The 21,411-nt window shown below is 44.5% G+C and overlaps 1 protein-coding gene across 3 annotated transcripts in view; it reads right to left on the reverse strand.

The window, feature by feature from the left end:
* Positions 1 to 1,108: 1,108 nt before the first annotated feature.
* The window catches only part of RFT1 (RFT1 homolog), a 37,338-nt gene continuing 17,035 nt past the window's right edge, over positions 1,109 to 21,411 (reverse strand). The window contains exons 7-13 of one of the 3 annotated variants that reach the window (XM_052636958.1): positions 19,718 to 19,796; positions 15,180 to 15,230; positions 14,156 to 14,286; positions 12,904 to 13,048; positions 7,035 to 7,140; positions 1,822 to 2,071; positions 1,109 to 1,372 (exon numbers count right to left, since the gene is read on the reverse strand). In XM_052636958.1, coding sequence (XP_052492918.1) covers positions 1,343 to 1,372; positions 1,822 to 2,071; positions 7,035 to 7,140; positions 12,904 to 13,048; positions 14,156 to 14,286; positions 15,180 to 15,230; positions 19,718 to 19,796 — 792 coding nt within the window. In that variant the 3' untranslated portion in view covers positions 1,109 to 1,342. Of the gene's footprint in view, positions 1,498 to 1,821; positions 2,072 to 7,034; positions 7,141 to 12,903; positions 13,049 to 14,155; positions 14,287 to 15,179; positions 15,231 to 19,717; positions 19,797 to 21,411 lie in introns of all 3 variants that reach the window. The other 2 variants (XM_052636949.1, XM_052636966.1) reach the window with 2 other exon arrangements.

Genomic DNA, 21,411 nt, shown 5'->3' on the forward strand with positions numbered 1-21,411 from the left:
GGTGGAGAGTGAAGAGACTCAGCCATGCCTATACATGTGTCCATTCTCCCTGGGTCACTGGATTTCAATTTGTGCACTTCAGGTAAACCACCATCTGATAGCAGTTGCCCTGTTCTCTGGGTGTAAACACAGAAGGTTTGGGGACATCAGGGCTAGGTGATTATTAACTATCATCACCCAAGATATAGTTTGCGCATGGAGCTCCAAAGGCCAATTACATCTAATTAATACATTAATGACATCAATTAATATATTAACAAGAGAAGAAAAATGCCTTGCTGCCTGATAACAATGCCTGGTGACCTCACCTGCTGGGTGCAGGGCACAGAGGCAAGCCTTCACCTGGGCTCACTGTGGCCTGGAGGACCAGACCTGCAGGCCTGCCAGCCTTGTCCTGGAATTCAGGTGCACTGACCAGGGCCGGAAGTAAGGGGTCAGTGGGAAAGGGGCGTGATTCAGTGATACCTGCCATATAGAATTTACCTTATTTTATTCTAATGGAAAAAAGACACCTCTACTCAACTCTAGTTGTCATCTGTACAACCTCCTCATGAGAACTTACAGCCAACTGCAAAGGGGGCTTCCCTTCTGGGGACAAGATAGCTCACAAAGGATCACAGTGTCCTTTCTCCAGTGGCCAAGCCAGAGATGAGCCAGCTTGCCCCTGCTGTGGGAAGGCATGTGGTAGTCTTTGTAGGGATAGCCGTGAAGGGGACAGATGCTGACTCTGCCTGGCTAACTGGAGGAAATGTGATCTGAAAGCCTCTGTGTCTTCATTTCTTAGATTTCTCATTAACATTTCTCCTTCTCTAAAAATCCAGGTCACAGTGGAGAAAGCCACAACTCTGGGGCCAACTTTGTTGTACAACATCACAAAACACCAAGTCTCCTTCGTGCTTTTATAGAACATGGTAAATACTCCTGTGGAGGGTAAAGTGGCTATATCTGTCCTTCTGAGCTGGATGATTATTAACGATTGACATCCAAGCTAGAATATGTGGGACACATGGTTCCTAAGGTCAATCACACCCAAGAGGAATTAATACATTACTCAAAAAGAAAAATGCCAACCACAACAAAATGGTGAAAACAATAATTGTGTCTATTTTCAAAGAACTTTTTGGTCTTCCCTTAAAAACGGAACCCCTGCTATCTGAAACCTCAAGTGGAGGGTAAGTGTTTGGTCCGGTGGTTCGCTCCGATGACTCACCTGCCTGGGTTGGTCTCACTGCACTGCAGACCCCTGGCCTGGCTCTCCTCCACAGAACGCGTGTTCCACCCACAGGACCGCCCCACAGCTGGTCCAGGTGCCACTCGGCTTCCACAAGGTCATGTCATTTTGTCAGCGAGTCTGGGCACGCCTAACTGAGTCCTAAGAAAGTGAATCAGCTTGGTTTCTGTGAGGAATGCTGTCCCGAGGGTCACTCCCAGACAGAGGGCCCCCACAGCGATGTGTGCCAGCCGGGCTAGCCAGCCCCATTCACAGCAGAGGAACACCTGTGGAGAGACACCACCATCACTCCCTGGCCCCCCAGCCATATCGCCTTCCTCTGGGACAAGCCAGGGAGAGGGGGCTCTACTGCTCCAGCTTCGAATCAGGAAAAGCTGTGACAGCCATGGGCTAGGGTCTGCTCTGTTCCCGAAGGCACCGCCGCTCAGTCATTTCTATCACAAGATGCTGGCCTGAAGCTTAGGGGAAGGGGCCCGAGGAAGCAAGTACTTGTCCAGCTGGTTCAGGCAGAACAGGAAGGGGATGTCTGGAACAAGGGAGAGTGGACAGACTGCAAAAGCGTGTGGTGTGAAGGCCATGGGGAGTCTCACCTCTGAAGCAGCAGTGATGCCACCACTGACGGCAAACGTCCCGAGGAGGACTGGTGGCAGGGACAGGCCAGCCAGGGGCCTGTGGGGGCTCTTCCGGTAGTAGCGGTAGATGAAGCGAAGGCTCTGCGTGATCCGAATGCCCATGTTGAAGCAGTTGGCCAAGATGAAGCCCACACTGCCACACCAACGGGTCAGGACATAGGATAACATCAGGAAGGAAGACGACAGGGCCAGCATTGTAAAATTGTACCTGGGGAGAGGGAGGCGGGCAACTCAGGGCAGTGGGTACCTCGTCCCAAGGCAAGGCTGCTGCAAAGAAAGCGCTGTGAACACGAACTCAGCTCTGAGATCCCATGATCCAGTTGATTCTCATTATCAAATGCTAAGTGGATAACATGGAAACGTCACTGTCCCCCTCAGCCCTGAATAGAAGAGTAAAAAAATGAACAATTCAACATATTTATGGTGTTTAAGGATAACAACTGGCCAAGTGACACTCTGTAATCAAAACGCATAAAAATCCTGTTCAGCCTGCTTAATGTGAGGCGCGAGAATATGACACGGGTTTACGGTTTTGTGTGGACAGGCACTGTGACAGGTGCTGTGAGGGCTGCTGGGAATGTGCCGGTGGACAAACACAGGGCCCTTTCCCTGTGGAGCTGGATCCATTTTACAGACAAGGAAACCAGGCCCAGAGAGGCTGAGGAATCTGCCTAAGGAGTGAGCCAACAGCCCAACCTGACCCCTGGCCCCTAAACGCTAGCACTGCTCCCTTTGGGAAAGGCAGAAGCCCCGTAACCTTGGCCAGCAGATCTCACTCAAAGCAAGTGACCAGCTTCCATAACAGAATGGGAAGAGGGAGCAAGGCCTGGCCCACGGTCAGGGTTTCCCAGACTCTCACACATCCCTCCTTGGCTCTCCATCCACCTTTCTAGAGCTCTGTGGGTCCTGTGACTGGAGGGCTTATACTGTTCCTTTCCCTTCTCTGATTCCAGGATAGAACATCACTTAGCTATCTTCAGTTTTCAGCTCTCGACTAAGTCTCAGAAAAGATAAAAAACCAGGAACCAAATTCTCCAGCATCTGGTTTCTGCTGAGCACACAGCAGGCAATCTAAGTGTATAGTTGTTGAAGAAACCAAACCCCTTAGATCCCCAAACTGTGTCAGCTGGGTTAGGAAACCTCAGAGACCACCACTCAGCTTCTGCACAGGAAGGAGGGGTGGCGAGAATGCCACTGGGTCCCCCAAATGCCTGGGTTCTTGTCCTTTGGCTGACCAAGCCCAAGGTACCATGGGAGACCTAATTATCGGAGAGTGTGGCATCACGAACAAACACACACACACACACACACACCCCTATACTCTAACAGGGGACAGTGCTTTCATCTAGAATTCCAGAGAAATAATTCATTTGCTTCTCAGTCAACACAGTTTCTTTTTAATGAGTAATGGAAGTACAAGAGCCCACATCTTCACAGAGGAAGCTGCTTCACTAATGCTAATCAATAATCAGAATGGCCAGCTTTGTAACAAGCCACTGAGGGTAGGCCAGTACTCTGACCAATTTTCCAAAAAGAAGATGCTGTGTAATGTTTGGTTCTTCTTCAGACCACAGGTTCATAAACTTTCAAAGTCATGTTCACCCAACTCCAAGCAGCAGGGAAACAATGAATGAAACTGGTAGCTAATTCATGTTAACTCTAGCAGGGACAAGTTACAGTGTGGCTTCTTCGGTGTAGCTACTTGGGAGGCACTAAAAATGAGGACGTCTACTGTTTCTCATTAGAAGAGGGCTCTGCAACTGTTGGACTTTCCAACACAAATCTATAGCCTTAAAGGCATTATCCACTTCAGGATAAAATAAGAATTTTAAAGATAAAATTAAAATGCCACTTTGTAAATCAATGGGAAATTAGTCAGCGACAATGACTATTTTCTAAGGTTTGGTTCACATAAACAGGAAGTTATTTTTAATCAGGTTTATCAAAAGGTAAGCAACTGAAGTGTCCCCAGTGGGTGCTGGCTGAAAACATCAGGGTACGGCCATAACAATGTAGCCTAAGTAACTATGTAGAGGATGGCGCGGGTCTCATGTGCCTAGGTGAGAAGATGGCACTTGTCCTTCATTCAGTCAACAGTTATGGAGTCCAACTCCACGCGGGGCACTCAAGGGCCAACAAGTCAGAGAGAGGAGCTCTCAATCCTCGGCCTCTGCATCACTGTCCCCTCTGCCTGGAAGGTTCTAGCCCATCTATACATAGCAGACTCTTCCTGGTCATCGAGGCCTCAGCCTAATGCAACCTCCTCAGAAAGACCTCCCGATCTAAAAGGGCTCCCACTCTCACCACATAACCCTGCTTTACTTCTCCACAGAGCACAATTTTCTTATCTATTTACTTGTTTGCTGTCTGCTTCCCTTACTGTCAGCTACAGGAGAGCAGGGATCACGTCTGTTTTGTTCATGGCTGTGCTCCTGGAGCTTAAAGCAATGCCTCTTAGAGAACAGATGCTCAAAAAATTTTGTCAAATAAACAAAAGAAAATGAGACAGCCTTAACAAAACACCACCAAGATTCTTCAGTGGGGCATAATGTGAAGCCACCAATCTTCCATATAGATTATGAGGTTATTAACAAAAAAGGAACTCGCAGGTCAAAGGACATTCTAATATTTCACATCCAACCAAATGCCTTAGTTTTATTAAAAAACAAACACTGATTAACCTGTAGTTCAATAAGTAAAATAGGTGAAAGCTACTCAATTATACTACAAAAAAGTCTTACTACTGTTTTATGTCTGGCTAAATTCATAGAAAGGAAAAAAAGGCTGGGGTCAGTGATGAGCCCAGGTGCTCCATGTGTTCAGAACAAGACTGGGAGTTGGGGCCAGGGGCCCAGACAAAAAGGGGGCTACTACATTGAATACAAACTTGGAGACCATGCTTAAAACCACATTTTACTCTTAGGGGAAGTGAGTTATTTCAGATGAGAATATGGCTCTGTCTTTTCTCTATGTTGACAACTAATACCATGAAAATAATTTTCCAGATTTTAATATGCTGTCCAGGTCCCATTACAACTAACTTAAAAAGCTACTTCCTCTGGTTCAATGCAATATAAGAGAAACCAAAGCAATCAGTCACTGTCTGTACTCCCTCATGACTTGTTGGAAGATAATATATTTTTAATGTTTTAAGCAGGCTTAGTCTTGTTTCTCCCTTTCAACATTAATGCTGCAATTACTGTAACAAAATTCCCTTCAAAGAGATAGATTCCTAGCCCAGAGTTCTTTCCAACACACTTCAGTACCTTATTTAGTATGTTTTAAATTATATTTTTAAATTATTTCATGTTAGAAGCACCTTTCAAGTAAAAACATAGTATTTTCAAAATTAAACTTAGAGATCTTTTTATCCACTTTAAAAAAAAAAAAAGGACAGATTCAAAGCAGTGTATAGCTATACATTTAACTGTCTGAAGTAAAAACCATGTCTAGACCACATTTGGAAACTATGGGTTGTGACCTAAAAGTGGGCTGGGAAATCAATTTAGTGGGTCATGACATGGCAGTTTAAAAAACTGAAACAGAATTAAAAGCCATCATCAGTGTGCTCTGCGTGTGCCTGGGGTACTGGGTGCCGTGGAAGCTTCGTTTCAGTCACACCTAAATACGCACTGGGTCACAGTGTTGAGCGCAGTTTTTACTCTGAAAGCTGGTCTGGGCCAGCGGTTCCTCAAGCCCGAGCTATCATCAGTGATCTCTTGGAGCTGACTTCTTGGCCCAACTCCCGAAATTTCAGTTCAGCTGGTATGGGAGAGGGCCAGAACTTCTGAGAGGAGTTTGAGCAGTCTGGGCTGGGACCGCTGCTCTACACTCCAGCTCTCAACTATGGTGTGGCCCACAGGTCGCCAGACCTGAGACAGGCCACAGTGTGAAGCAGACAAAGGGTGCTGTGAATGAGAGGAAGGGCTCCCCCCGTCTCTGAGGTATCCTTGCCCACCTCCCCATACCCCACGAGGCCTCTGAGGGGTTTCAACAGCACTCAAGGCACTACAGAGGCAGCCTGAAGCCCCCATAGGACCCAGACCTCAAGGGGCAAAGGGGTCACGAGGGCCGCTGGCCCCATTTCCTACTCCCACGCCTTCTCCTCTCTTCCTCCTCTCTCTCCTTTGCCGCTAACAGGATTATCCTTCTTCTCAACTACATGCTGCAGTGATGTCTTCAGATACTACCTTTCTACTTTCGCCGTTTGGGACACAAGAGATGAATGATCCGGGGTGTGGATCAGAGGCTCATACCAGAAGATGACATCAGAATCGTTGAGGAGCTTTAAAGAAAACATTTACATGCTCAGGGGCTACTGATTCTGTAGGTATGGTAGGAGAGAGAGTGGTGGGAGTAGAGTGGACAGGAATCTACATTTCTAACAAGCTCCATCGGGCACTGACTCATAACCAGTATTAAGAACTACTGCTTGAAGTTCAGGGCAGAGGTCCCAACCTCAGGGTCAATGGACGGGAGAAAATGTGGCAAATTTTCTATGTGCACTTGAATCTTTCTCTGAGGAGACATGTCACAGAGCCCTGAGATTGTCCATAAACCTGCTTTTTAAAAAAATATTTGATTTCTTTATTGTTGGCTGTGTTGGGTCTTTGTTGCTGTGCACATGCTAGTCTCTGGTTGCAGTGCTAAAGCTTCTCGTTGTGGTGGCTTCTCTTGCTGCGGAGTATGGGCTCCAGAAGGCTCAGGCTCAGTACTTGTGGCTCATGGGCTTAGTTACTCCAAGGCATGGGGAAACTTCCCAGACCAGGGATCAAACCTGTGTCCCCTGCACTGGTAGGTGGATTCTTAACCACTGGACCATCAGGGAAATACCTGTAGACCTGCCTCTTGAGGAAGCTCCTGAGTAACCCTCTGGAGCACTGGGCAAGGAGGTGGTGGAGGAGGGGGTCTTGTCTGGTGCCTGCCTCTGCCAACCAGGACTAACACAGCCCTTCAGGCCCTAGATTTTTCCCTTGACAAATGGAGGCGAGGAACAGTGGCTTCTCCCCAGCCCTAGCGTGGAGAAGACTCACTGAATGGTGCCTGAGGAAAGCACCATACTCCAGGCTCTAAAAGAGTCTTCTATAAATACATGTTCAGAATGAAAAGAAAGAAGCTACTTCATTTTGGTGGAAGGCCATGATTACAGGTGTGTCTTGAAGGTTACCTACCTGTCTACCTCCTCTTTGCTCATGGCAGCAAATGTGAAACACTCAGTCACTCCATTGATGGCAAGTAGGAGGACGTAAAGACAGTAGGCTCGCAGTAGGACAGGACCTGTAGGGAAACAACCTGCTGAGATTCCAGAGCCCAAGTGGGAGGCCCCCGTGCATCCTCACATTGGCTGGATGGACAGAGAACACCAGAGGGGTCATGAGCCCTGCTGGTGTGGTCACTGGGCAGATGTGTGGTCCTAACTATCTGGAAGGACTCTGAGCATTCCAGGGCACTGACCAAAATAAACAGCCAAAAACAAATGGACAGTTAGGAAGAGATATACAGATCTCTTGCTTAGCAACTAAAAGCTAATCTGGCCAGCAAACAAATTTCACTTTTTGAAACAGCATGAAGAAGCCTGCTAGTCTGAGCACTCAGGGACACTAGTGGCCCTGCAGGTGAAGACGAACGCAGCTGAAGAAGCCCTGCAGAAGCCCAGGACTCAAGAGCGGCAGCACACTATGGAAACGGAACACCCACAACTCTGCAGGGAGAACCAGGGTTCGTAAGGTTATTTTCTTCAAACAAAGTGATTAGGTTCTATAGCTAACTAACAAGCTTTGGGAAAATCTGCTAACAGAAGATCAGGAGCCTTAAAATAGAGTTGATCCCCTCTTTTTTTTTCCCCCCTGCTGTGCTATGTGGCTTGTGGGATCTTAGTTCCCTGACCAGGGATTGAACTCAGGCTGTCAGCAGTGAAAGTGTGGAGTTCTAACCTACAGGATGGGAATTCCCTGAGCCCCTCTTTTAAAAGGGCCATTACTGAGAGGCAGTCAAGCAGTTTCTAATAAAATAAACATGTACACAACCTACAATCCAAAAATTCTACTCGTATACAACCAGTGGAAATAAATGCACATGTTCACAAAAACATGTGTACAAAAACATCTGTAGCAACTTTATTCCTAACAGTCCAAAATGACCATGGACAGGAGAAAGGATAAACAACATATGGGCCATCCATACAAAGAAATACTTCTCAGCAATCAAGGAGAAAAAAAAAACTATTGATCCATGTGAAAACATGCATGAATCTCAAAAACTTCATACTGTGGGAAAGAAGCGAAACGTGAAAGTGCTTACACTGTATAATTTCATTTATACGAAATTCTTCTCTAAAGTAATACTAACCTACGGTGATAAGAAATCAAAGCAGTTCTTGCCTCTGAGGTACAGTGGGGCAACTGGGTGGAAAGGGCCCTATGAGAACTTTCTGGGGTAACGGAAATGTTCTGTACCTTAATCTGGATATTGGTTACAAGGGTGTAGACATTTGTCGAAACTCTTAAGAGTACAGTATTTTACTTTATGTAAATTAGACCTCAATAAAGAAAAAAAAGAAACCACTAAAAGAAAAGGGCAGGCCAAGGGGAGTTCCAGAGTCTCAGAATCTGAAACTTAATCATGGTTATGAAAGCTGCTTAATATGAAAGGTCCCCGTGGCACAGGGACACTAAATAGTTTCATGGCCATCAAAAATAACAAAAAGAAGTGATATGGTGGTGAGCTGTTGAGGAGGCGAGGCATTCTGTGGTCCTATGATTAGGTCTCAGTCTTCAGTGAGCTTTTGCCTCTGGACTGTGAACTTCACAAATATTTCCAAGTTTTTTTCTCCCCCCTCAGATGAGACAGGATTGCTAGATTAGATTGGAGTTGGGAATCAGCACACCTTACAGACACTGCATGCTTGGTTCCAGACCACTGCAATAGAGCAAATATTTTAATAAAAAGGTCCCATGAATTTTTTTGGCTTCTCAGTGCATATAAAAGTTATGACAACATACTGTATTATATTAGTTGTACAACAGCATTATGTCTTAAAAAAAATGTGGTTACCTTAATTTAAAATAATTTATTGCTAAAAAATGCTACCCATTATCTGAGCCTTCAGCAAGCTGTAATCTTACTGGTGGAGGGGCTTGCCTGATGTTGGTGGTCTAATGGAGTTGATTTCATGGGACTGATTGGATTCATTTGATTTGATTTGGTTTGGTTTGATCTGACTGGATAAAAAGAACTGCTGTAGTAATAAGAGAATAGACTCTTGTATGATTTCAATACCTTTATACTCTGAAATTTTTGCACTATGTTTTGTCCCTGGATGTTTCAGGGTCTCCCAGTTTATAGTCTATGGGAACTTGAATAAAATGTGCATCCTACAATTGTGTAAAAAAGATAAAATGTTAAAAAAACAAAAAGAAGAAGAACTGTTTTAAATCGGCCTAGGAATGGGATAGTGAGCTATGGGTGAGGAGAAGCATTCTATGGTCCTATGATTAGGTCTCAATCTTTAGTGAGCACGCCTCTGGATTGTGAACTTCCCAAGTATTTCTGAGTTTTTTCCTCTCCATTCAGGTCAGGATGGCTAGATTAGACTGGAGTTGGGAACCAGCATACCTCAGAGATATTGTGGGTCAAACAACCAAAAAACAAAACAAAGACAAAAGGAGTCCTAAAGAGTAGCGCTGATGGCCCTCTCTTGGGTTCCACATTTTCATCATGTCAGGCTGCATTTCATTCCCCCAAATTGCTGCAGAAGTGGCTTGGCCCCCGACCACAGCTGTGGGACGACTCCAGCAGGGGAGGCAGGGACCAGGGTCCGCCCTGCGGTGGCTCGACGCTATGCTCAGTGTGCTTCCTGCTTCTCTCCGTCCTTCTCTCTCTGGCAGAGAGGGGCGGGGCTCCTCTCACAACCTGCACCTCTCACTTGGTAACTGAAAGTTGACGCCATGTGGACAGCGCACGGCTTTGCAAGGTGGAGAACACAAACGCCGGCATGAAACGGTGATTAGAATAGAAGGGTTTTGAGTCAACTTTAGGGAAAGAGATTGGAATTGGGGAACTTGCAGATGGAACCTTAAACTCTGGGTTGAGCTGAGTGGTAGTATGGGTTGAATTGTATTGCCCCCAAAAGTAATGTGATGGGAAAGAATCTGCCTGCAAATGCAGGAGACCTGGGTTCAATCCCTGGCTTGGGAAGATTTCCCCCTGGAGAAAGGCATGGCAACCCACTTCAGCATTCTTGCCTGGAGAATCCCCATGGACAGAGGGGTTGGTGGCCTACAGTCCATGGAGTCGCAAAGAGTCAGACGCAACTGAGTGACTAACACTTTCACAAAAGTAATATGAAGTCCTAATCACCAGTAACGTAAGAGTGTGGTCTATTTGGAAAGAGCATCTTTATAATAAGTTAAAATGAGGTCATCAGAGTGGGCCCTAATCCATTATGACTGGTGTCCTTATGAGAAGCAGAAGTTTGGGCACAGAGATAGTCACAGAGGGAAGATGATGTGAAGACACACAGGGAGAAGACAGCCGTGTGATGGGGGTAATGTATTTCCTAGCCAAAGACTGCCAGCCAACACCAGCAGCTGGGAGAGGTGAGGAAGGAGAGGTGAGGGAGGCCTCCTCTAGAGCTGCCACAGCGAGCAGAGCTCTGCTGGCTCCCGGATGTCAGACTTCTGCAGAACAGTGAGACAATCAATTTCTGTTCTTACAAGCCACTTAGTTCATGACACACTGTGATCCCAGCCCTAGGAAACTAATATTAGGGGCCTGAGAAGAAAAAAAGATTTTTAAAAAGTGAAACAGGAGACACTGCTTTGGGAAAGCAAGTGTTCTCCTTACTGGCTGCAAATAATAAGCTCTTCTTTCTCCAAAAAAAAAAGAGTAAAAGAAAGGGCAAGAAAGAAGCACCTAAGAGATGAATGTGAGAAGTCTCAGGGAAGTTCATTGAATGTTTGTATTTTCCTTTAGGACGGAAAAGCCAGATAGGAGGAAAACGTCTGATCAAAGTCTCAGACCACTTCCACAACCCCTAATTACACACAGGGCTGAGCCCAAGTACTGCAAAGCAAACCCTCAGTGCGCCACGAAAGTCTGCCTGTGCTGCGGCCAAGTCCCACTTTAGGAAAGCAGCATGGAGGTCTCTAAGGGAGCCACTGCAGGTCTGGTCACAGGTGAGCCCACTTCACGGGCAAGGACAAAAGCAACATGCAACTGGGGTAACTGAGGACAGCAGGGTTGCAAGTTCCACTTTCAAAACTCAGTGGTTGGGCTGAGCCATGGAAAGTTCCTCATTCTTTTCTGATTCAGTAAGACTTTCTGGAGAAAGGCAATGTTTTGTGAATATTTAAGGGAACAAAAAAAAAGGCTGTGGCGAGGAGTATCGGGGTGGAGAGCAGCAGTGTTAATATCTTTGGCCCAGGAAAGGCATTTGGATTTGCAGCACTAGTCCGGAAAGTCGAGAAGAGGGCAAGGAGAAGAGGGGTGGTGTGGAGACAGGGAAGGAAAGCCAGCAGGCACCCTGGGGAGACACACTCACCCTCCCAGAAGGCACACACAGCTGGAAATTTGGTCAAAATGAGAGGGAGCAGTGATGAGGAAACAGATGCTGGAAGACCTTGCTGGGGCAGGGATGCTGATGGAGGCCTGGGCCAGGCACGAGACAAGGGTCCGAAAGATGCTGCAGTGACTACAGCAAACCATACATCCTTTCCAGAGACTAAGGAACCAGACCATTCTCAAGATGCTTCTCTCTCTCTGAAGATGAGACCAAGAGAATATCTTATTGAGTCTAAAATGATTAATGACTTTGACATAAAACATCAGAGACATAATTCATTACCTTCATTTATCAAGTAACAATGACCCTTTTAGCTGACAAATCTATCATCAGTGCTCAATACTGGCACCAGCATCTCACTTGAGTAAAAGGACCACACAATAACAATGGTTTGTTGATGTATCTTCAATGATTAATGACTTAGGCAAGTGAATACTACGTAGATGGGACAGCCCTTTCCTTGTGGCACTGTCCTGTGGCTGCATTACAAAGGCTGCTCCTTGGTGATTACCTTTCCAGAGGGGCAGAGCTGCTGTGAAATAGCCTGTCCTGCTCTCTGTGCACTGACTTGCTAATGGCTTCCTATAGCTGCCTGACCCAGGGCAATACAAACCACATCATTGGTTTCACAGCAGCTGTTTGTCCAAACCTAATGACCTTTGTTCTTGGGTAGAAACTCGGCCCTTCTTCTCCTAATACTAAATGTTTGGGGCCATTATAGTGGAGACAAAAACATGCCAGTGATCTTGCAGAATGGCACCTGAAAGGGCCCTATCCATTTGAGACAGGGCATTAAAAAAAAGTCTTCAAGGATCTTGTCTAGTGATGTGAGGAATTAAAAACATCTTTGCTCAACCCAAGAGGAAACACTGTAAGTGGATTGCTAGTCCATGACCCAGTGCATCTCGAAACTGGTAAAGTCCCCAGGGCCCAGCGATGCTGTGAGACACTCAGTGGCCTGGGCACCAGGTGTTTCCAAGTTAGACACACTCGATACTTTTCTCTTTCAAAACCCAAGAGTCACTGGATTAAATATACCATTTTATTTGCTGAGATCAATTTCATTCTCTGCAAATGGCTCTGGGTTATCCTTCAGAGGCTTTTATGCATCAGGCCGTGAGATTTATGTGGCACTTACTGTCTTCAGATGTGTTTAGTACCAAGCGGAGACTCATTAGAGCCTGCTCTCTGCCTTCCTCACTTACCCTACAGGGAGCACAGGGAAGCACTTGGCAAAACACATTTGAGGCCTGAAAGGAAAGCTAAGGATTCCTAACAACTTCTCCAAGTGAGGTTGTGGGGACTGATCAACCTGGTGCCAGAGCCCCAACTGCACCCTAAGCTGGTGTGACCTCAGGTGCCCCAACCTCTGGCAATCTTCCCTATACAGACACACATGTCAACCGTATCTGACTTTCATAAGACTGCTCTCCTTCAGTTGGGAAATTAGAACAGATCTGGAAAAAAACTGTGCATACCTGATCCTGAGCTAAGCATGACCCCTCCATAGATGTCCAAAACCAGCTGAGAATAGGCAAAGCCGAAAACAGTAATGGTCAGGCCGGTCAGCAGGGCCAGCTTTAGCAGGGACTCCAAAACCGCGGCGGCCACAGCAACATCCTCCTGGGGCCGGGGAAGAAGGAAGGAAGTGGGATGAATCATGAGCTGGAGAGAAACCTCCCATGTGGCTTTCTCCCTTCGCTGTTTCATGGATCACTCTTTCAACTGCTGAGAACCATAGCTGCTTTTCTACAGCCTGGGTTTGTTTCTACTCAATTAACAAATGGAGGAAAAAAGACAAAGTGTGCCTCCTTAAGAAAGCAGGGGAGGGTTAGTTTTTAACTTGTTTAGGATAAATTGTCTCAAATGTTGCCTAGGAAACACCTTCCCCTCTGACATTTATTCTTCAACTGACAAGTTTTTACAGCACTAGCTAGCTTTGTCCGTGTGCTTCTCCTGACAAACAAGTCCAAATTCTGATGTTTCTGTAATCGACATTGAGAAAACATTCCTAAATCAGACTAAGAACCAGATTGGTTCATTTTGAAAAGATATTATGCATGAACTGTCATCTGCAAAATATATTCTAAGACACATAAGAGGCTAACTAGTTTGCTTTTAATTCTAAGTCAGATATTTTCAATGATTCTAGGAAAAGGGAAGTTTCTACACACAAATACTCCTGGATTAAAATCTCGTCTTTTTTTACTGGCTAGACTATGTAGCTTCTCAGGGTCAGAATGGAGCTCTGGGCACATCACAGTCCTTAAGAAGCTAAACAACTGGTGTGGTGAGCGAGACCAGATGGCCCATGTCTTCCTCTCCATGCCCTCAGTTAGCCTTGCCCTGTCTCTGCATCCTTCAGCTCAGCTTTGGTTCTTGAGAATCTGAGGAGAGGGGAGGCAGCCTCATTCTTAAACCTTAGACCATAGGAAGGGGTCTGTGCTGCACTGGGGACAGCTATAGAGTTCTGAGAGGGCTGGGACAAAGAAAAGGTCACAGAGGACAAAGGGTGAAAAGAAAGGGCTGGTCAGGAGGAAAAGGAGAAGCTGGAAAGAAGAAGTGAGCTCAGGATCTTGCCATCATTCAGAATGTGAGAGGAGAATGAAAACTAGAAGAAAATTTCAGATCAAACAGAGGGAAACAGACAGCTCCTCATTTCTGTCTTGTTGATCCTGTACACACACAGAGAATTCACTTGGAAGATGGGGACATGAAAACCAAGACTACCTGCTTCTGAAGTGTGGCGTCCTTTTCTCTCTCTAGCACCTTAGCAAAGAATATATAAAAACTCTCCTCTATTGGCTGGAAAATTAATCTGGCCACAAGGGAGCCAAGATTATTCACTATATCATACACACCTACAAAACAAAAGAAAAAAAAAAAGAAATAACAGTCTTATTGGTATTTCTACTTGAATTTTTATAGCACTATTAACATTTTTTCTAATATAATTTTTTAGATTAAACTTTTTGAGATAATTATAGATCCACATGGAGTTGTAAGAAATAAAAGGGAGAACCATGTACCCTTTACCCAGTTCCCCCCAAATAGTAAAGTCTTGAAAAGCTACAGCAAAAGATCACCACATAAATTCAGTCAGGATACAGAATATTTGCATCACTAGTACTTTTTTACAAAAGTCATACTGCCAAGTTGATTTTTTTCTATTTTTATGTCCACTACTTAGAGACAGTATTCAAAAATAAATGTGAAAAAATATTAAGACCTATTTAGCCACACACATGGGCCAAATCTTCATGACTATGATGACCTCCCTGTTACTCTGGCACCCTCTGACCCCCAAAATGAGCCCCAGAGCTCTGCAGAAAGCTGGGTAAGGGCAGGGAATCCCAACAGAGAACTTGCTGCCCAAGACACACAGGAGGGAATAGTCAGATATACATTTATAAAGACCTACAATTTTCAATCTTCAGGATTCATTTTTTATAATCTTCATATTTGTTTTTTCATTAAATGTATCAAACTACAGGGGCTTCCCTGGTGGTCCAGTGGTTAAGAATCTGCCTTGTAATGCAAGAGCCTGCGCTCCGCAACAAGAGAAGCCACCCAACTGAGAAGCCTGCACGCCACAACCAGGAATATTCCCCTGCATGCAGCAACAGATCCAGTGCAGCCAAAAATAAATAAATAGATAGATATTTTCAAAAGAATCAAACTACAGAGGCAAATATTAGAAAGTGTTGTGAAGATAGCTCATCTTTAATTAAAACACTACAGAATTTCATCTTACCCTGATCCCCAAAATTTAACACGTTCAAAAATGTCATCACATATCGCTCGCCTGTAAATGGAAAAGCAAAATAATTAGCATTTCAAATACACAGTATTTTCTTGCTTCCTTTTCTCTTGTTGTGTATTGTCTCTTCCAGTTGGTAAATACTGTCAAAGCAGAAAAATTAGACACTTGGTTAATGACATGGTCCTTGTCCTAATGTTGATTTAAAATAATCTCAAAATAATAACAATTTGGAAAGTGCTGGTGGCTTTATTGATTTAAGCAATTAAAAACAACAAAAATCAATAAAACCAGCTTGATACATCTTCTTAAAAGTGTGAAGAGTTATAGGAATGTTAATAATAAAAATGATAATCTCAGGTTTTCAGGGAGGTCAGATAATCTGAGTGTAAATTCTGTGAAATGAAAAGTCCATGATAAACTGCACAGACTCATCAGAAGTTTCCTCTCTGAGTAGAGAAAACTCTGTGGAGGCCAGCAATTCTCAGCAGTCCTAGTTCATGGTTCAAATCTAAGACAGTCTAATGCCTTCAAGGTGAAGACATTAGCCCTGAGCCCTATTCCCCACTTTCATGAATACTCTTATTATCCCTGAATGGGAAACACTGACCGCTATGGAGGAGGAGCACTGAGGAGACCACAGCCCTGAAGGGCCAACTCCCATCTCCTAACCACTTTCTCAAAGAAGAAAGCAGCATTAAGAGACGAGAATGTGATAGTCTCTCAAGTCCCTCTCCCGAGGCTTTCCTCCCTACAATGTCCCATTTTAGGGAGGGTGGTGGCAGGGACCTCTATAGATCCTTCCAAGCATGGGCCCCCCAGTATCTCTGCTCTTCTCTAATCCATCTTCATCGCTAACAGTTCCAGCTTTTGCAAATACAGACAGATCTTAAGTCATCTCTTCTTTCACTCCTTTAAATGGCTCCACTGTGTTTGCAAAAAGTCCAAGTGCCCTGGTTTTGCATTTGGGACCTTTTATAGACTGACCTTTGCCAACAAAGGTCCGTCTAGTCAAGGCTATGGTTCTTCCAGTGGTCATGTATGGATGTGAGAGTTGGACTGTGAAGAAAGCTGAGCGCCAAAGAATTGATGCTTTTGAACTGTGGTGCTAGAGAAGACTCTTGAGAGTCCCTTGGACTGCAAGGAGATCCAACCAGTCCATTCTAAAGGAAATCAGTCCTGGGTGTTCTTTGGAAGGAATGATGCTAAAGCTGAAACTTCAATTCTTTGGCCACCTCATGCGAAGAGTTGACTCACTGGAAAGACTCTGATGCTGGGAGGGATTGGGGGCAGGAGGAGAAGGGTATGACAGAGGATGAGATGGCTGGATGGCATCACCGACTCAATGGAAATGAGTTTGAGTGAACTCCGGGTGATGGTGATGGACAGGGAGGCCTGGCGTGCTGTGATTCATGGGGTCGCAAAGAGTCAGACACGACTGAGCGACTGAACTGAACTGAACTGAAAGCTATCTTTTCAGCCTCTCTTCACCAGCCTCAGCCCCACCTCCCACCATCACACCATCATCCTCTGCTGCACCCTACATGGAGGTTTTCACTCCTCCAGCTCTTCTGAGTCAGGCTGGGCTGGTGCTCCCAGGCTCAGCTGTTGGTATCCTCACCACCTGCAATGGCTTTTCTGCAGGGATCTCCCTGGGTTCTGGCACAAAAGGCATCTCCCTCCCACATTCTGTCAGCTCCCTGAGGAACCATGTCTTGGTCATCTCCATGCCCCTGGTTGCCTAGCAGAGCTCCTGGAAATGAGAGCACTCAAGAGATGTCTGGAGAATGAGCTGACATTTTCAAGTACACCCCTGTATCAGAGTTAACCACACAAATGCTTTAGTCTCTGCAGAGGGAATGAGCTCCTTGAAGCCACGTCCTGTTCCTCAGTCATCTGTGTATTCTCAGCACATGACACAGCGTTCAGGAAATGCGGGGGTAGAAGGTAACAGCATATATATGTGTGCGAGTGTGTATATATACATGAGTATACACACACATACATTTTTGCTATAACAATAAATGATTTTAAATTTTTTAGAGCTGTAGCTTTCAGAGAAAAAGAATCTAGGTGTCCTTGTCAGGCCCCTTCCTTATTTCACAGCCATGGAGAGGGAGGCCGTAGGAAGTTCCTAAGGGCCCTTTGCCAGCCAGGCCAGGATGGACCGAACATGAAGCAGGCCCACCTCGGGAGGCTCGAACATGTGGCTGACAACCTGACACTGTACACATGACTAGCCACAGCAGTACAGATAACCAAGTTAGGGCCATTCCTAAATTCATTCAAACTGCCCTTTAAACTTTTGAAAGAAAAAAAAAAAGTGCCTTTAAGTAGCGACCCGTCCTCACACTCCCTCCATTGTTTTGCCTGTTCTAACAATAATGTGAACTATCACAATATACAACTTCACTATAGCTACCTTTCTTTACCAAAAAATAATTGCTGTGGACTTCCCTGGTGGTCCAGTGGCTAAGGCTCTGTCCTCCCAAGGCAGGTAGTCTGTGTTTGATCCTTGGTCAGGGAACTAGATCCTACAAGCCACAGCTAAGACCCAGCGCAGACAAATAAATAAATATTTATAAAAACCCAAACCTTGCTGAATACGTTATCAACGTTCCAGCCTAGCAGGGTGTCAGGGAGACAGTGGTGAACAGCATGCTCCCTTGCTCTCAAGAGTTTAAGGCATCTTCACTCAGCTCTCTGAAGGTTTCTGACCTTTACTTCCTCCAGAATTCCTGTGAACAGTTTTACTTTTGTGATGGAAATGTTATGGACTCAGGCTAGAAACGGGTGTTCTCAAAGCTGGGGAGCCCTCAGGTACCTCCTGGTTCTATCTTTTAAACCACAAATGAGGGAAGTGAGGCTTAGGGCTTCCCTTTGGAAGTATAATGAAGAAAAGTAACAATGGTGGACAAAAAAAACAAGATAGTAACAGTGATGTTCGTATTAGAACGCTAGAGTTTTAGGAAATTTTTTCCTATTTTCCAAAATTCTTGTAATGCGATTATAGTATTTTTAATAGTTTCTGAAGACATTGGAAAACATATTCAGTAATAGATACATACATGTACAGAGACATGAAATTTATAGAGAGAAACTACTACCTTCAGCAGCTTATAGCTGCCTCCAATCTCATTCTTTGAAATAAAGCTGGGTATAAATACATATATATATATATATATATATATATATATATATATATAAAATAAGATGTACTTTCAGCTCCTGGTTTGTCCTCTGCATTAGAGTTCTGTCACTTCTGTTAAACTGGGAAGTCCTTAGAAGTTGGAAGGTTGACCAAACTATTCCACCAGTGAATCTTATTGTTAAAGAAAATATATTTGATTTAACCCCAAATATTATCATGGCAACATGAAAAGAAATACTAGAAGCATTTCATGCTATTTTTTAATACTAATTCTTTGAAATCTAATATGTATTGAGTGCACTTACAGCTCAACTCAATTCCAAATGAGAAAAACTGGGTTCTTAAAAAGGTCACAAGGGGCTTTCCTGGTGGCTCAATGATAAAGAATCTGTCCGCCAACGTGAGAGACACAGGTTCAATGCCTGATCCATGAAGATCCCACATGCTGTGGGGCAACTAAGTCCATGTGCCACAACTACCGAGCCTGTGCTCTAGAGCCTGTGATCTGCAACAAGAGAAGCCACCACAAGAAGTCCATGCGCTGCAACTCTCAAAAGCCTGAGCAGCAGCAAAGACCCAGCACGGCCAAAAGTAATTAATTTTAAAAGCTATTTTTTTAAAAAAGCTCAGAAAAAGTATATAAAATGTTCAGAAAATAAGATTATAGATAGAAGTGAAGTTGCTCAGTCATGTCCGCCTCTTTGGGACCCCATGGACTGTACCCCACCAGGCTCCTCCATCCATGGAATTTTCCAGGCAAGAGAGACTATAGATAGCTTTCTGTATTTTCTAAACTTTCTGTAATTGATAGAATATTTCTATAATACATTTATTATTACATATAATATATGTAATAATATTACATTATTATTAAGTGGGATTCTGGAATGAGACTCAGATTCAAAGTAAGTTGCCCCTAATTCTTGTAGGACCCTGCAGAAGTAATGTAACTTCACTGATGCTCAGTTTCCTCATCCATAATAAAAAGAACAATATCTTTCTTACAAGGCTGTGGGGAGATTTAAATTAGACAACTGAAGCATCACACTTTATAAATGCTAGTTTTCCTCTCCTTATTTAAAACCCTCCCAGTTCTGAGGGTCCTCTGACCCAGGGGCTCTAGGAAGCAGGTGGTCTGCATCTAGGCAACCAGCAGTTCTGTAGAATCCCCTCGCTGATACTTTGTGTGCTTTTGGTTTGGGTTTTGTGTGTTTTTGTTTTTTGGCCATGCCACAAGGCATGTGGGATCTTAGTTTCCTGACCAGGGATCAAACACATGCTCCCTGCATGGAAGCTTGAAGTCTTAACCACTGGACAGCCAGGAAGCTCCCCATCACTGATACTTCAGTTTCCTAACTGCTCAGAGCAACCTTTTACTTACCTTCTGTCAAAATCTGTTTCAGGAAAGACTGTTTGAAAAAACTCCAAGTCAATTTAGCCTCTTCCCAATTTACAAAAGCCTAGAAAAAACAAAACAAAAAAATTCTAGGTATTGCAAGTCTAAGAATACAATAAATGTTACACGGGAGGCAAACTCAGTTTGGTCTCTAAATCTCAACTTGGATAGTCCCCACTAATTTTCACTTACTGCTGCTGCTGCTGCTAAGTTGCTTCAGTTGTGTCCGACTCTGTGTGACCCCACAGACAGCAGCTCACCAGGCCCCCCCATTCCCTGGGATTCTCCAGGCAAGAACACTGGAGTGGGTTGCCATTTCCTTCTCCAATGCATGAAAGTGAAAAGTGAAAGTGAAGTCGCTCAGTCGTGTCTGACTTTTAGCGACCCCATGGACTGTAGCCCTCCAGGCTTCTCCATCCATGGGATTTTCCAGGCAAGAGTACTGGAGTGGGGTGCCATTGCCTTCTCCATCACTTACTGCTAAGCACATAGAAAACATCCAACAAATACTGACAAAGAATTTATATTTCTGAATGTGAAGACAAAGGCTCTAGGTGGAAAAGCCTACCTATGGGGCCTGCCCAAGATTCATTCACTGAGACCCCTAAAGAACTGTGATGTCCCCTTGCTGCTGCCCTGGGAGTAAGCTGACCAATGGAACATACACAGTCACAGTCAGCTCTTCCCTTAAAAGATGTCTGAAGCATGCCGAGCTGCAAGACAAACTCTGCTCAATGTACTCCACATCTTAGTGCTCTACTTAGCCAACTTAGCCATTCAGGGTCCTTTCACACAGAGCATACGAATTTGGCTCATATATTTCAAAAGAAAGTAAGGCCTTCCAGATCAGTAAAGCCACAAAGAATTGGTATGACAGAGAAAACAAAACTTCTGATATGGCTCTTCTAAAACTCTCAGGGGAAGCACCCAAACAGCCCATTTCCTAAGGACAAGGAGGATAAGAAAGCAAATGCTTAGGAAGGGCAGAGGTCAACCTGTAAGAGACAGACAGGCAGCCTCAAAGTCAGAGAGCTGATTGGAAAATCTGAAGAAGGGCAGCTAGCTGGACAGGACTTCTTTGTTTCTACTTCCTCCCAATTCCTTCTGGGGCCCCTCGATCATGAAGGCATCCAAGGATTCCAGAATACTCGGTTTAGGTGTTAGGTTCTTAATCTCAAGGTACCTGCATTTTGAAAAGTTCTCATTAACTTAAACTGATGACTTTTCAAAGGAGGGATTTCAGGGGGCTCTTCAGGAGGAAACGGGTGATTGATAAGGGCAAGCCCACTGCATCTCTCCAAAATGTCGACTTTAGCTATGGAACCTGTCCCAGTCACATGGGCCCCTGATCTTGGCCCAAAGTCCATCTGTGTAGCGGACATTGTATTTCTGTAGAAATATAATACATGCCACAATGTAATTTTAAGTTTTCTAGCATCCTACAGTGATGAGTAAAGAAACTGTTAAAATTCACTTTACAATCGTTGATTAAACCCTAAATATTATCATGGCAACATGAAAAGGAATACTAGAAGCATTTCATACTATTTTTTATATTAGTTCTCTGACATCCAGTGTGCATTGAGGGCACTGACAGCTCATCTCAATTCCAAATGTTCTGCAGCCACATGTGGCTGTTGCTTACCATTTACAACAGAGCAAGTTTAGAGCACCCTTTG

This window comes from Budorcas taxicolor, chromosome 1 (genome assembly GCF_023091745.1).
Source record: "Budorcas taxicolor isolate Tak-1 chromosome 1, Takin1.1, whole genome shotgun sequence".
Taxonomy (NCBI): Eukaryota; Metazoa; Chordata; class Mammalia; order Artiodactyla; family Bovidae; genus Budorcas; species Budorcas taxicolor.